The sequence below is a fragment of the Trichinella spiralis genome (genome assembly GCF_000181795.1).
Source record: "Trichinella spiralis strain ISS 195 chromosome Unknown Scfld8, whole genome shotgun sequence".
NCBI classification, from domain to species: Eukaryota; Metazoa; Nematoda; class Enoplea; order Trichinellida; family Trichinellidae; genus Trichinella; species Trichinella spiralis.
The window spans coordinates 1,031,591-1,045,665 of NW_003526947.1; the positions used below are offsets into that span (position 1 = coordinate 1,031,591).

The window sequence follows — 14,075 nt, forward strand, 5'->3', positions numbered from 1 at the left end:
TCACCGCCGTCTATCGATCGAAACATGGCACCATAGATAATTAATTCCCTAGCTAACAAACAATTCTCTCACCTGTTTACAGCAAGCGTATTGCACTCTAATAAATATTCAATATGACTGAGAAACATGTACATCTGTAAATGTGTATCGTTGAATATAAAAGAAAATAATGTAATCTAACTGGTTGTAATCGAAACAGTTAAACAGTAGTGAATGGTTTTCATAAAATTAGCATTAAAACAAACGACCTCAAGGAAAAAAAAGTTTGGGCAATCAAGTTAAGTTCAGCAATTGAAGAAGCAGAATCAAAAATAATGGAATCGATCTCAACAGGAAGACAGTTATTACTCATTTAATATGTGTGAAAGAAAGCAAATGTTCCTCCCCAAAACATAAGTGACAAATTAACTCAGCGTATATATTAATAAATGTGTTAGTTAAGCGTTAATGCACATTAATCCTACGTTGCAATTGCACGCGTAATTCTGAAAAACTTTAAAGCTTCTTTAATCAAACTCGGCTTGTTCATTTTGCAACTCCAACATTATTTTTTAAGATTCAACTATTAACCCAAGCTTTTACAACAATGCAATCACACACACACACACACATCCACAAAATAGAACTACTTCGTCTTGCTTGAACCTGTCGCAGCACATTTCGTGCAAGAAAAATGATATCTCCTTAATAACTGAACAGTTGAAGTTTTCAAAATGAATAGAACATTTTTCTTTGATTAATAATTCATCAACATATGTTATTATATTAATATGAAAAAAACAAATAATTCTGGCACTGTTTCACAGCATGGCATCACGTGATTTCTAATTTCCATATTAGAAATGCTGTGTTATAATAAATGAAAATGTAATATAAAATAAATATAAAGTTTTATTTGCAAGTAGATGAAAAAAATATTTCATCTAGATTTCAAAGCAAATAAATAGGAAACATTTCAAATAATACAAAAAGCATGCTATTTGGAAAAAACGACATTCAAACCGTAAACAAAATCAACAATTTGCATAGACCAATGAAGAACTAAACAAATAAATAGTTCATTTGTCGTATATTCGAAAAGCTTCCAGATGATTATATTGTTCAGTAATTGTAATTTTTATTAACTGTATATAATGACTAAAAAAGATACATGTTTAAACTGTCATTGTTAATAGCAATTTTTAATCTTAAAAACTTTTAATTTAAATAAACTAGTCACAACTGTTGCAAAAGAATTGAATGCAAATAATTTTTGAAGTTGTTAAAATTTCAGTTTTTTCTTCGCAACTATTGTATTCATGTTCAACTAAGAAAATTTATTACAATGATATGCATGTAAATTAAAAGAAATAATTACACAAGTGTAGATTTGTTCATTTTAGTTTATTTATCAATCATAAATGAAAAGTTAGTTATATATCAATTTAAGCAAGTAAATTTAATGTTAGCTATTGCTTGTAAATCCACTGTTTTAGGTTGATTAAAAAGAAAAATTTGTTTCATAAATCAAAACTGCTCACTTATATCCACTACCATGTGCCCGTATCAAAACAGAATTCGAAATACAAAACACTGCTTTGTTTTAAATTAAATTTAAAGCCTTGATTTAATTTACACGCATCCTCCCTTTCCAGAGCATTGTATCATAACTTTCAGAGGAAAAATTTTCACATTAAAAATTATTAAAGCAGATGCATTCACAAATGTCGAAAAGTTAAGATTAACAAATGGGGATTGCGTAATCATATTCTAATTTGTCAGAAATTTAATAAAATTTACAGAAAATTATCATATTACTCAAAATAAAAAAGGAAGAACTAATATTTTTTCAAATATTCTTTTTTAATATTAATTAGAGTTATATCAATTTGAGGTAGATGTGAAGATATGTAACATATAATAGCTGTGTTGCATTTGCTGTTTCCTTGAGAATGTTTGATTGCGGTGCAAATGCGAACAGAAATTTTATCAACGCTGATGTTAACGCATTTGGAATAAAAATTTCCTTCTATTTGATTACTGATATTGTTGCTGCTCAATACTGCCTATAATTTGTAGCTTTAGAAGTTAATCTTTGTATATTGCTTTATAAAACAAAGTAAACATACTCACAAGCATTAATAAATTGCACACATTTTTTTCAGAAAAATTAACAATTATTTGTAACTTTGTAATGTACACTGTACATTTCGTAAAAGAAATTCAAAAAAGTATATGCATTATTAAAGTTGGAATGAAATTAATAATGAATTTTCTCCAGTATCTTTTAATTGAATGTTGAGAATTACAGCAGCAATAATTAGAACCTCTAAGCATTGGCAATGCTTTAGGCTGAAAATTGTTTTTAAACGACGCTGAAAATGTCTCATAAACTAATTTCAGTGTATTGTTCATATCCTTGCCGATCAGACTAAATGTGGCCAACTGAAAAGTGAGTAATATAATTATTGAATGTGTTACAATTATAACGCTGCTTTATATTTTATTCGCTTCTAGTCAAGTCAAGCAGCTTTCACTAAAGCTAAAACTTGAAAATTTCTCCTATTAGTTAGTATTACTACTTTTGGAAAATTTCTTTTTCAATCTTAAGCACTTTGAAAAACCTTGTCAATTTGTAGCCACTCGTAAAAGTGTTTTTTTGTGCTCGATGTTGTTGAATAAACGCTGAGAAATGATGTTTAATAGGAATATTTATTTGTATTGTAATTTATAAAATGTTTGATTAAAATATGATAATTTAAAAAAACCACAGTACCTCTTTTTAAAAAGTCTATTTTCCATGATTGTCAGTTTTTGAACTGCAAAATTATTCACTAATTTAGTGTTATGTGTTGAATTTTTGTTTTCATCAAATCAGTTCAATGAATGAATTAATTGTAATTATTAGAATTTGCCATTAAATTTATTATTTACTTCTCAACAATGAAATTGAACAAAATTCACTTCCAAAATATGCATACCAAATAAAAAATACATTTTTCACTTTAACTAGAAAATACTAATTTAATTAAAAAAGAACATACGCATTATATGTTATATCATTATTTAAAAAATATGCAGCTTGCAGGGGGGAATGAGAATTTGATTAGATTGAAGAAGAAAAAGTTATTCCTTTACCAAAAGAAAAAACAAAACTTAAAAAAACTGAAATTTTGACATAATACATTAGCAGAATTTAAACAATTCTTCCACCAACTTGCATTTATTTGTATGTGGAAAAGCTTTTTTCTTTACTAACCAGTAAGCGATAATTTCATAATGATGAGCTAATTGTGTGAGAATGATAATAAAACACAGCTCATGCATACATGGCCTGAAAGATCCTGCTGTTAATGCTGCTAATTTATTTTTTCTGTTTGTTGTTGGTTTTTCGTAAATATTAAAATTTAAATAACCGTTGAATTTACAAGCTTGTTCATATCACTTATGCATGCTTACCAATGTTTAGCTATAATGTAATAGTCAGCGCATTAGATGGGGGATTCAATGCTAATTCCACAACGCATCACAGAATATCGCTAATAAACCTATATTCAATTAATATTGGTTATTGAATAATGTAAACATTGTGCCTTACCAGGTAGAAAAAATCTTAGACGAGCTTCAGAAATAACAGTCGTCTTATCTTCAAGCACAATGCTTGCTTATCGTTGAAATCTGTTGCACATTATTTGGACAATTTAAGCACTGGAAATTGTAAATCATAAATATATACATATGGGCTAATTTTTTTCTAATTCAGTAATTTCATACTGAACAATTTTGCACCGGAGACAATTCAGCCCTTTTATCAGTGTAATATATAAGCTGGCAAAATTTATTAGTTATTCAGCGCACTTGTTGATAATTTTGTGTAAATTTTTGGTAGCCTTGTCCCAATCAGTCATTACTTTGCAGTTGAAACGTTTTTAGGCTATCGTAAAAAATATTACATACATTTTACATGAATTAGATATATGAAATCAAAAAATAAAAAAGATTAATTTGCTACAGAAACACTTTACAGTAATGTTTTAACCTGATACTTCTTGCTGTTTTTTTCATGTTTTATTAAATTAACTATTTCAGAAAAGAGGAAATAAAATAGTTAAACTCTCGACCCCATTGAGACTTTTACGGTGAAATAGAGTATAAATGGTAAAAAAATGCATAGCTTAATAAATATACATAAGTATATCTATATGCATGGAATGGAAGCAGTCGATTGCATTTGTAAAAAGGACAATAAGATTTCTAAAAACAATAGTTTGTTGAACTCTTTCTGCTGCTGTAAATTCTTCTGAAAGCCATTTTTGAAACTGTTCATTGTTAAATTTGTTTTGAACAAGCCATTCATCATTTCAAATAAAATTAATAAATTGCTAAGACAAGTACTAAAAGGAAATTCTGCAGAGCATTTTATGCAAAATAATGCAATTAAAACTTGTAGAAAGGTTCAGTAAGATTTTCCAAGTCCATTACTAATGGCGTCTCTCTTTTAACATGCTACGCGAGCATTAAAAATATTCATTTTATAACTGATACTTATTTTAACATATCAATGCTCACGAATATTTTATTATAGTTAAGAAGAAAGAATTAAATTTAATTTATCTAAAGTTATGATTTCGTTTTGTAAAACAAATTTTGAATTCCATGCACCTTGCTTGTTGTGGAATTTTCGTACACATCGTGCAGCATTTGAACGAAACAAAATTAGCAGTTCCATTGTATTAACATTGATAATTTACTCTGATGCTAGTGAATTGGTTTAACTTCAGTTTGACATTAATCAGTTGCTAAACTTTTGAGATTTAAAAGTTGAAAGTTTGAAAATTGATTATCACTATTTGTTTACCATTTCACATGCTATACCAACAGTGATTGCATCATTCAATCATTGCATATTATAGAATCATCAAATACAGGAGATGAATTGTTAAAATGAAATTTTGTTTTCCTTTAAAGAATTTCAGTTGATATATCACTAAAATATCTATTAAGAGGTCGATTATATTGCAGTTGGAAATAATAAGCACGTCAAATATTACTGTTTACAGATAGCAATTTCAAAACATCCATTGCATCCATAACATTGCTTGATAATTTCAAACTTCAATTTTGAAAATTTCCAACTTGTGTTCTGACATGTGAATCGTGATTTTCGAAGAATTTTAATTTTGCATCAAATTTTCCTTTGATCAATGCTTCTTGTGTTGAATATTAGCGTTATTTGCTAACTTAAATTCACTTTTCAATTATAAATTTTACAAACCAAATTTTGTAAAATGCAAAATTTTCATCTATTGTCAAATTCAGCTTTAAATAGCTTGTAGTAAGTGTCTTTCTGCGTTGCCGTTTGGAAATAAATGGTGGGCAATGTGAATGAATGGCAAATAAAGAAAAGAAGTGACTGCAATTTTGCGCAATGATGGTATACAGAAAGCAATAATTTGTTTCGGATAATTTATGACAATTTGTGAAGCAAAACAAGTCGTTACGCTATCAGTCGGAGAGATCAGATGCCAGATTAGAGTGTTTTTTATTGTTATGAAAATGATTTCATTAGCTGCTACCCGGTCTCGTTAAGGATACTGCTGCTAGATTGTGTAACGGATCGATTAGCACTGGCTGTCTCGTGTCGGTGTCGCTTTTGAAAAGCCGAATGTTACTGCTACTACTATTACTGCTATTTTGAAAGCTAGGTACATTCAATCAATGCGCAAGCCTTTTCCATGATCGACCTTCTCGTTTTCAATATTTCTGTTCTGAATTTAGAACTGCTTATTAACTTTTTTCAAATTTGAAGCTTGAAAACAACCAAGCGGCATCTCGCTTAATAATTTGCTTTCAGGAGGTCAAAATTTTTTCAAATTTTCTCAGAAAAAGAAAAAGCCTATTTTTGATGACAAAATTGAAATGAAATGAGAAAAGCATCATTTGAAAATGTTGTCACAGATGAAACGAGACAATCGATTTGCCATTGCTACGCTTCATCGGTCAACTTTTCGGTGTGACGTTTCTTCAGCAAAAGTCTGACTAAGAAGAGGTGGCGCAGTTCGCGTCTCGCCCGCCCGCCCGCCCTTTTCCGTTGCCTCTTTATGCTGACTTGAATTTTCGTTCAAATCTTCCTACGTCATTTTTAGCTGACTGCTTGACACGTTGAAGCGTCTTCAGTGGGACAGCTGTAGTTGAAATTTTGCTTGATTTTTGGAAATGGTTGGACTAAGAAAAGAAAAATATATCTCATCCATTTGACAACTGCTGTTGCCAATTTCATCCAAAATTGACACCTGAGGCGTCTGGACGCGTCTTATTATTTCAGATAGGCTAAATCGCTGAGAGATTTGATTCGTATGTTTTTATTACGCAATTCTGTGACGCTTTCTGCGGCTAAATTATTTTTCTTCATCTGGTGTTTTTCAATCATCTCGACTTTTTCGCCAACATTTGGAAAATTCTATTCATTTAAACGTTCACAATTAGGCCATTACAATTTATTGTATCCCAGAAATGGAATCTGCCGACGAAAGTATTGAATTGCAAAATATCAGTCGTGTTAATATTTTTTCTCGGGATACGTTGAATCTTCAATTACCAAGAACTGTACTAGCATCGGCTGACGACGCTGATACGGCCCAAATAGACGAAACATATGATAATTCGCCACCACCTGCTGCTGATTTTCGATTTTCCAGACCTTCACGAACCGTACCCAACAAATCTGACGTGCTGAAATATTTTGCAAAAGCAACGAAATTTCGCATCAAAAGTATCGGAAACGAGATTCAAGTGACCGATCTGAGCGATAATCCTCTGTTCGACGTTTGGTACAGTTTGAATTGCAGTTTCCGCGTTTGGACAGTTGAAGCTTTTGGTAAGCCAATACTGCTGATGAATGAACCGCTTTCAGCGTGCGATTATGCGACACAAGAGACACGCATCTATATTACAGACTGGAATGGTGACCCATTTGGAAGTCTCATAGCCGGAGAACCATTTTACGTGCACGACGCTGATGACAAGCCTGTCTTTAAACTAGTCAGAATCAGTCAAGCGGTCAGTCATGATGCAAACAGCGATTCACTACAGTTGGATTCAGAAGTGGAAAATGACGAATATGGTACAGTACGCTGGCAATGTTTATCTGGTGATGGAACACATCTTGCTTCGTTGACCGACTCGTATTTGCTTCAATTCTGTGACAACCTTACGTTGCATTTGAAACTGTTAACTTTATCTGCTATTATCCGTGCAATTAGCCAAGATTCAAGTTTGTCCCTCGGTTGTGCTTTGATCAAAATGTTTCTCAGCTGTTGCTTGAACGGATCGTACAGTTGACAAAATTGCACGCTATTTGCTTTTTTATTCTTCCACATTTTGCGTGTTCATTTTGCATAGTAAAAAACAGACTGAAGTACGTGTTTCAAGGTTCAAATATTCAATCAATACCGCGCTTTGGATTCATTCGAGATTGTTGTTGCTTGGTCAATGGCTTATTAGACATTTACCGTTAAAATCACTGCGATTATTGTTGAAAAGCTGCTGTTTATTTGCGCAAATGCGCAACAAAATTTTCAGGAAATTCACTGCTTACGAAAACTCTTCCAATCAATGTTTTTTTTTATAAACTTAAGCTCACCGTTTTGAAATGTGAATTTGTTTTTATAAATATTAAAGATTAAAAAAATGAAGTTTCATAAATCATAGAATTTAAGAGAAAAAAAAACAAACCCAACCACATTTAATTAACTACAATACAAATCAGAATTAGCAGATGTTTTGCTTAGTTCAGAATTGTTGAAACTAATTACAATTTAATTGTTTGATCTTTGTTTCAAGAAAGTCTGGATGTTGGTTATGTAAGCGATATAAACGCGAAACAGCAGGCAATTGTAAATTTTAGTAGAAATCAATCAAACAACGACGCACTTTTGTTGCCGACAATAGACACAAAAATGTCATTTAACACTACGCTAAATAGCTACTTGAAAACAAAGAAAAAGATTGCGCTCAGAAAAAAAAATAGAGCTTAATTTTTCACTTAATTGCGCTAACTAAAATTAGCTTTCGGTTATTATGGATTTATAATTTTACAACTGATGAACAACAGTAATATATAAAAAGTTATATATAATATATACATATTGCTTGCTGCATGAGTAAATTATTAAATAAACTATTAAAGTGGTTTGTAAACGTAATTATTTGAATTAATAGTTAATAGATCATTATACGCTTTTCATTATTAAATTTTACTTTTAAAATTTCTAATTGAATAATAATAATGTGCTTTCCGATTACAAAATGAAATGTAGAGATTAATAAAATAATAATAAGTTTATTTCAAAGGGAGAATGAAACCATATGCAAATTTGGAACGTTTTGATAAACTGTTGAAACATTATGAAGAAAAATTTATAAATGAAATTAACTGTATTGTATGAATAGAAGATTAAATTGATCTCGTTCATGTCGCTTTATTGTGCATGTGTGTGTGTGTGTGTATTATTGGACAAAGCAGCTGAAGACGATATGTTGTGATAAACATTGCTGCTTTGTAATTCAGATGTGCTAGTAGCTTGGGAGGAATTAATCCCAATTGACAATGAAATTAGTAGAGCGTATTACGTTTAACGATTCACAACGACCACATTCAACTGCTAATCCAATGGCTTGTTAGAAATGTCAGCATTCAGCGTTTCCTTGACAACTTCGATAACAATTTGCTTTTTGTTTTTTAATTATTATCATTTATTTAAGCAAGAACCTATCTGCTACTTACTGCGTTGAGTTCAAGCAAAAGAATAATAATAATCATCGGTGTGGTTAGCAACTAAAATAATGCAATTGAGTTGCAAAGTTGAAAATGTTTTTGGAAGAAGCAACACAAGCTGATTTGAACCAATTTTACAACTTCATTGTATAAGTATTTATTTTTCGGCTAAATTAAAACTGGTACATGCATATGGTAATAAATTTGCAAAAGCCTGCTGTGCCATTTATTATTATTGTTCCAATGTCAAGTAATGACAAATTTTGCAATGCGCAGAAATGAAAAATTATGCCTATATAATTTTCATATTCTTTTTCTACTTGACCTACAAAACCCTACTTATCATCATTTTCACGTAATTTGCGTATAAAGTTAAAATGCTTGCAAGTGTCATTTACGATTTGAATAAAAAGAATTTATAGTAAGTTAGCAATTATCGGTAAAATTGCAACAGTGCCCTTTGATAGATGAAATGAAATTTCTTAATATGTAAAGTTTCTTTTCTCATAAATAGAATACAAGTGCGGCATTAACTTGTAAGCTGAAAAAGCTAATAATAAGTGAACACGATTTAAAAATCCTGATTAAGAATGAGTTGAAAGACAAAATTTTTGTTTGGACAATAATGACAGCCCAGTTGAGTGATCAAACGCGCGATCAGTATTCTTTTACAATGATAATAATAATAGTAATAATGGAACTAAGATTTGCAATCAATAATTTAGCGTGATCAAAGCAGTTAATTACCGATTTCCTGTAGCGGCGAAATGGTCGATACAGCTGCTGTGTAGTTGGTAGTATATTCTTTTCGAATGCTTGGAATCATCGAAGCGTGTCCAAATGTGAAACGTGCAGAAGCGCTTGGATAACCATTGTTGTGAACATTTTGGCACTGTTGATGATCTAGATCTTTTGCCCAAATGCTGCTCGACTATCCTTATGAAGTGTACTTGTTCGCACAACCACGCCATGGTCAGCACACAGAGTGAAAACATTTCATCATTTCAATTAATTCACTTCACAGCAAGGAGGCTTGGCCAATACTCTAAAACTATTTACTAACGTTTTGATTTATTTGTACGTTCTAATTGCAATTTCTGTTTGCTGAGTCAAATTCGTATTTGCATGCAATATTTATAGAATAGCAGTAATTAGCATATGACCATTTTTATCCTCTGAAAACAAACAGTTCTGCTCATATTCTGCATATATCTGTAATATAAAATTGTTTCAAATAATAATAATAATAATAAATGTTGATTGTAACAAAAATTGATGCAGTCGTTTTTATTCAGTTGCTAAACTAATTTCTACAAAAATGGCAGCTTGTTGTCATTTAAAAAACTAAAGCAAATCTTGTAAATACAAAATAATCATAAATTAATAAAGTAACCGTTTTGTTTGTTTTAATCAATAACAGATAAATTTCGTATAAAAAATTACATGTATTTTTTGGAAGAAATTTAAATAAATAGTAAAAAAAATTTTACATGTTAATTTTTACTCAATATAAGCAGTTGACAAATAGTAAGTTGAACATTTCCATTTTTATTAAATTTATTACAGGATTTTGCTCTAACAAAGCTTTTGAGAATAATAATTAATCAAAGTAGCCCTTTCCACTTAAAATTAAAAAAAATCAACTTTTTTTATTCAACAAATGAAAAGAAAAAAGTGTTTCTTCAGTATCAATGAAAGTGAAAACGAATTTTCTAAAAAGTAATATTGTGATACGTTTAATACTAGAACTTTTACTTTTCTTATTCCATCATAAATTTGACAAATAAAACTTGGTTAAAACTGATTTTACCTAGATCCTATAGGAAAAATTTCCTGCTTTAGGCATTTAAAAATAATATATTTAGAAAGCTTGCAAGATGAGGCAATTAATAAAAAAAAAGAAGCAAGTGAATAATTTTACCTAATTGCACTTATTACAAGTCAACAGTTATCTGACAAAGACTTAATCATCTTAATTATCTTTAGAAAAGAAAAAGAAAGGAAAGAACAAACACTTGCTCTAAACACTGCAACATCTACTTGCAACCTTCGCTGTTGTATGAAATAGATTTGTTGCAATAAAATGTGTTGCACAATAAAATTATATTAATTAGATTAATCGATGAAATTAAAAATTTTTATGCATATCGCAGGTAAAAATGAATTTCATTAAAGGTCACGTGCATTTATGAATGACTTTTTTTTATCACTGATTGATATCTTTATGCACAGAAAAGCATTAAAGTCTGAACAGTTAATTATAATAAAAATGTATGACACTAAAATAAAAATTTTAGCAGATATTGTCAGTTATATTAAAATTATTCAAATTGCTTTACTTTGAGCTGCTTTGAAATTCACTTTAGTTTATAAATATACGTATAATATGCCAATTTAAAAAAGTTGGGCATTGGTGCTTTCTGAAATACAAATTAAATACTTTTTATAGAGCATGCGCATATTTTCTTGTTCAATGGAATTGGAAAATTTGCTATTTTCATAAATCTGCAGTTTATTGTTTTCAAGCTTTAAGCAAATTTTTAAATTCAATAATATATGTTGCTAGTTTTCTTATTTTTGTCTATAAATGTTGTCACTTGGAGAAACTTGTTTCGCATTTTGCAATTAATTTCAATTTCATCTTCGAGAAAATTAAGAAACGCAACATCCATGGTCATCCAATACGGAACGCTTACAGCTCTATTGAATATTTAGGTTGTCTGCCAGCCGGCCTAATTGTCTTGCTTCACTTATTACAGAGCATTGTCAGTTGCACATTTTTGTGATAACTAACTGTCCACTGTCTGTATGACATTACAGAGATTTTTCTGTCAAACCGTCCTAAGCTACATAAACTTATTATTTATTTACAAACAACCACATAAACTACATATTTTTGCTAATGCACATGCGTTTATTTTTAATAATACGTGTTTTATGTTTGTTACACACATTCAAATGAAACTATTATTCTATAGATAGAATAAATACTGATCCTCATCAATATCTGATGATGGATAGATGGTTGAAAACGATAAAACTACAAAAATATATCGCGTATATTTTAATCTGTAATCTCATAGTTTTCTTCTGATCAGTGTATTTAGAGTTTGATAAGATGAAGTGATATAGAAGCATAAGTATAAAATTAGATGAAATGCAACAAAAATCACAATTGTATGCATTGAATCAAATGCTCAAAACGCATGCTATTTTAACTACGATCAAAATGCAAATGATCAAATGAATTTTGGGCAATGCTATTAATTTTCATTTAAGCTTTTTATTTCCATTCCATCTTTTTTCTGCAATTTACAGTCATCAGTTTTGAAAATCATTGTCATAATACTTCAGAAGCAACACTGTGAGAACATTCTTCATCAGTGGGTCAAGGATTTTTTAGTAGAAAAATTTCACAAAAGACTATATTCAATTCATTAATTATTTCAGCAATTCACTTATTTCACTTACATTTTTATAATCTACTTATTAGAACATGCAAAAATTACATTGCTTGGATAAATGATCTGCTTAAATTTGTTTTAACTTTTGCATTAAACACAGCAAAACGCGGATATATCATAATATTGTGAGCATAATAAATATGTAGACATTTTTCAAAAAAAACGTTGTGAAGATAATCCATATTGAAATAATTGCAACACGTGAATGCATCGTGTAACTCCTGTACTGATAAGCGTAAAACTGTTTTGGCAAAAACTGTTTAGAAGTCGATTAAAACGAAGTTGATCACTCGGAAATGCAGAACCCGTCATTTCATTTATGCATTTTTTTCTCTTTCTTTATCAAAATCTACACTGCCAAGATCCTGTTCAAAGTCATTTACAGCAAATAGATTGGAACGCATTAAAGGCAAAATAATTTTTGGTAGTTTTCACTTTGATGGCTCCCGTTATTATAAGAGAGTTTGATTGAAAGCCGAACTAAAAAATTAGGTTGTGTGCTATTTCTTTAGGCAACCTCACAGTCCGGATCTATCCATCTACGTGCACAGTGAGTGTTATGCATCAATGAACCTGACCGGTAAACGCCAATTGGGTCAAGCAGATTTTTATAAAGACGGATCAGTACAGTGCTGTTGTCATTCCGCAAGGAAGGGGTCCAGAGAACACGGCTTCAAACATGGAAGAGTACGCCAAGCTGGAGCAAAAAATTGGGGATCGTAATGTTGCACCACGGACCGTAGCCTTTTGTTCCGTTGTTTTCAGCACAGTTGCAGTTACTGCCTGCTTGCTCACCTTTCCATTGGTTTTCCACTATGTGCAGATGCTGCAGTTGTCAGTCCAAGGAGAAGTGGACACTTGCAAGGTGGTGTAGCAAAATTTGAAATTCGTAAGTTGCTGTCACAATGAAATAATGTTTTAGCTTCGCACGAGAGATATGTGGAAGCAAATGATCGACGCTAAAAATGGATTTGTTGGATTTGGAGAGTTAAAATCAAATACGGAAATCTTGCTTCGATTTACAAGACAGACTGTTGAAGCTTCATGTACTTGATCCTTTCATGTACAAAACGGAAGAACACGTCGACTGATTTCTTGTCATCGGTTTCAGGTTGTACGTGCCAACGAGGACCACCAGGTCCACCTGGACCCCCAGGACGTGACGGCAAAGACGGACTTCCTGGAAAGGATGGATCTCGTGGTGAACCAGGACCAGATGCAAAACCCAAAGATACCTTATTGCCAATACCGCCCCAATGCCCTTGTGTTGCTTTACCAGGTAATATACCACGCAGCAGTGTTGATTTATTTAAGTTGCACTGTAAAATACTGATGTGAAATAGGTCCTCCTGGAGTTGCTGGCCCAACTGGTCAAGATGGATCACCAGGTGATGCAGGACCACCTGGACGTGACGGCTCGCCTGGTGCTCCTGGACCAGTCGGTGATCCTGGACCACCAGGGCAAAGTGCCATGCCAGGAAAGAAAGGTCCACCTGGTCCTCCTGGTAAATTAGTTCCCGGTGAAGCAGGTCTTAAAGGGCCAGCTGGACCACGAGGAGCAACTGGACGACCTGGTGAACGTGGTGCGCCCGGTGAACCTGGACAAGAAGGACCACCAGGTAAAATTTTTTTTTCAAAATCATAGTTCCATGCTTGGATGGATTTTAAAATTTGAAATGCTTCAGGTGAACGTGGACCTCCTGGTGAACCTGGCAATCCAGGACCTGGAGGCAAGCCTGGTATTCCAGGTGCTGCCGGACCTAAAGGTCCACCAGGCTTCAGCGGAAGCTGCGATCACTGTCCACCAGCAAGACTCGCACCAGGATATTAAAATTCTGCCCTTTAACTCAATACTG

At 31.8% G+C, this 14,075-nt stretch overlaps 2 protein-coding genes across 2 annotated transcripts; both read right to left on the minus strand.

The window, feature by feature from the left end:
• Positions 1-5,972: 5,972 nt before the first annotated feature.
• Positions 5,973-7,358, minus strand: Tsp_10469 (conserved hypothetical protein). Its single transcript, XM_003372866.1, is given in 7 exon segments — positions 5,973-6,087; positions 6,131-6,204; positions 6,454-6,567; positions 6,585-6,711; positions 6,777-6,923; positions 7,057-7,170; positions 7,189-7,358. The coding sequence occupies 7 exon segments, from the start codon at positions 7,356-7,358 to the stop codon at positions 5,973-5,975; spliced, it is 861 nt and encodes a 286-aa protein (XP_003372914.1).
• Positions 7,359-10,330: 2,972 nt separating this feature from the next.
• Positions 10,331-12,531, minus strand: Tsp_10470 (hypothetical protein). Its single transcript, XM_003372867.1, has 6 exons — positions 12,384-12,531; positions 11,747-11,795; positions 11,550-11,601; positions 11,196-11,281; positions 11,135-11,175; positions 10,331-10,377 (listed from the first exon to the last, which is right to left on the minus strand). Exons 1-6 carry the CDS (start codon positions 12,529-12,531, stop codon positions 10,331-10,333), a joined length of 423 nt encoding a protein of 140 aa, XP_003372915.1.
• Positions 12,532-14,075: the final 1,544 nt, after the last annotated feature.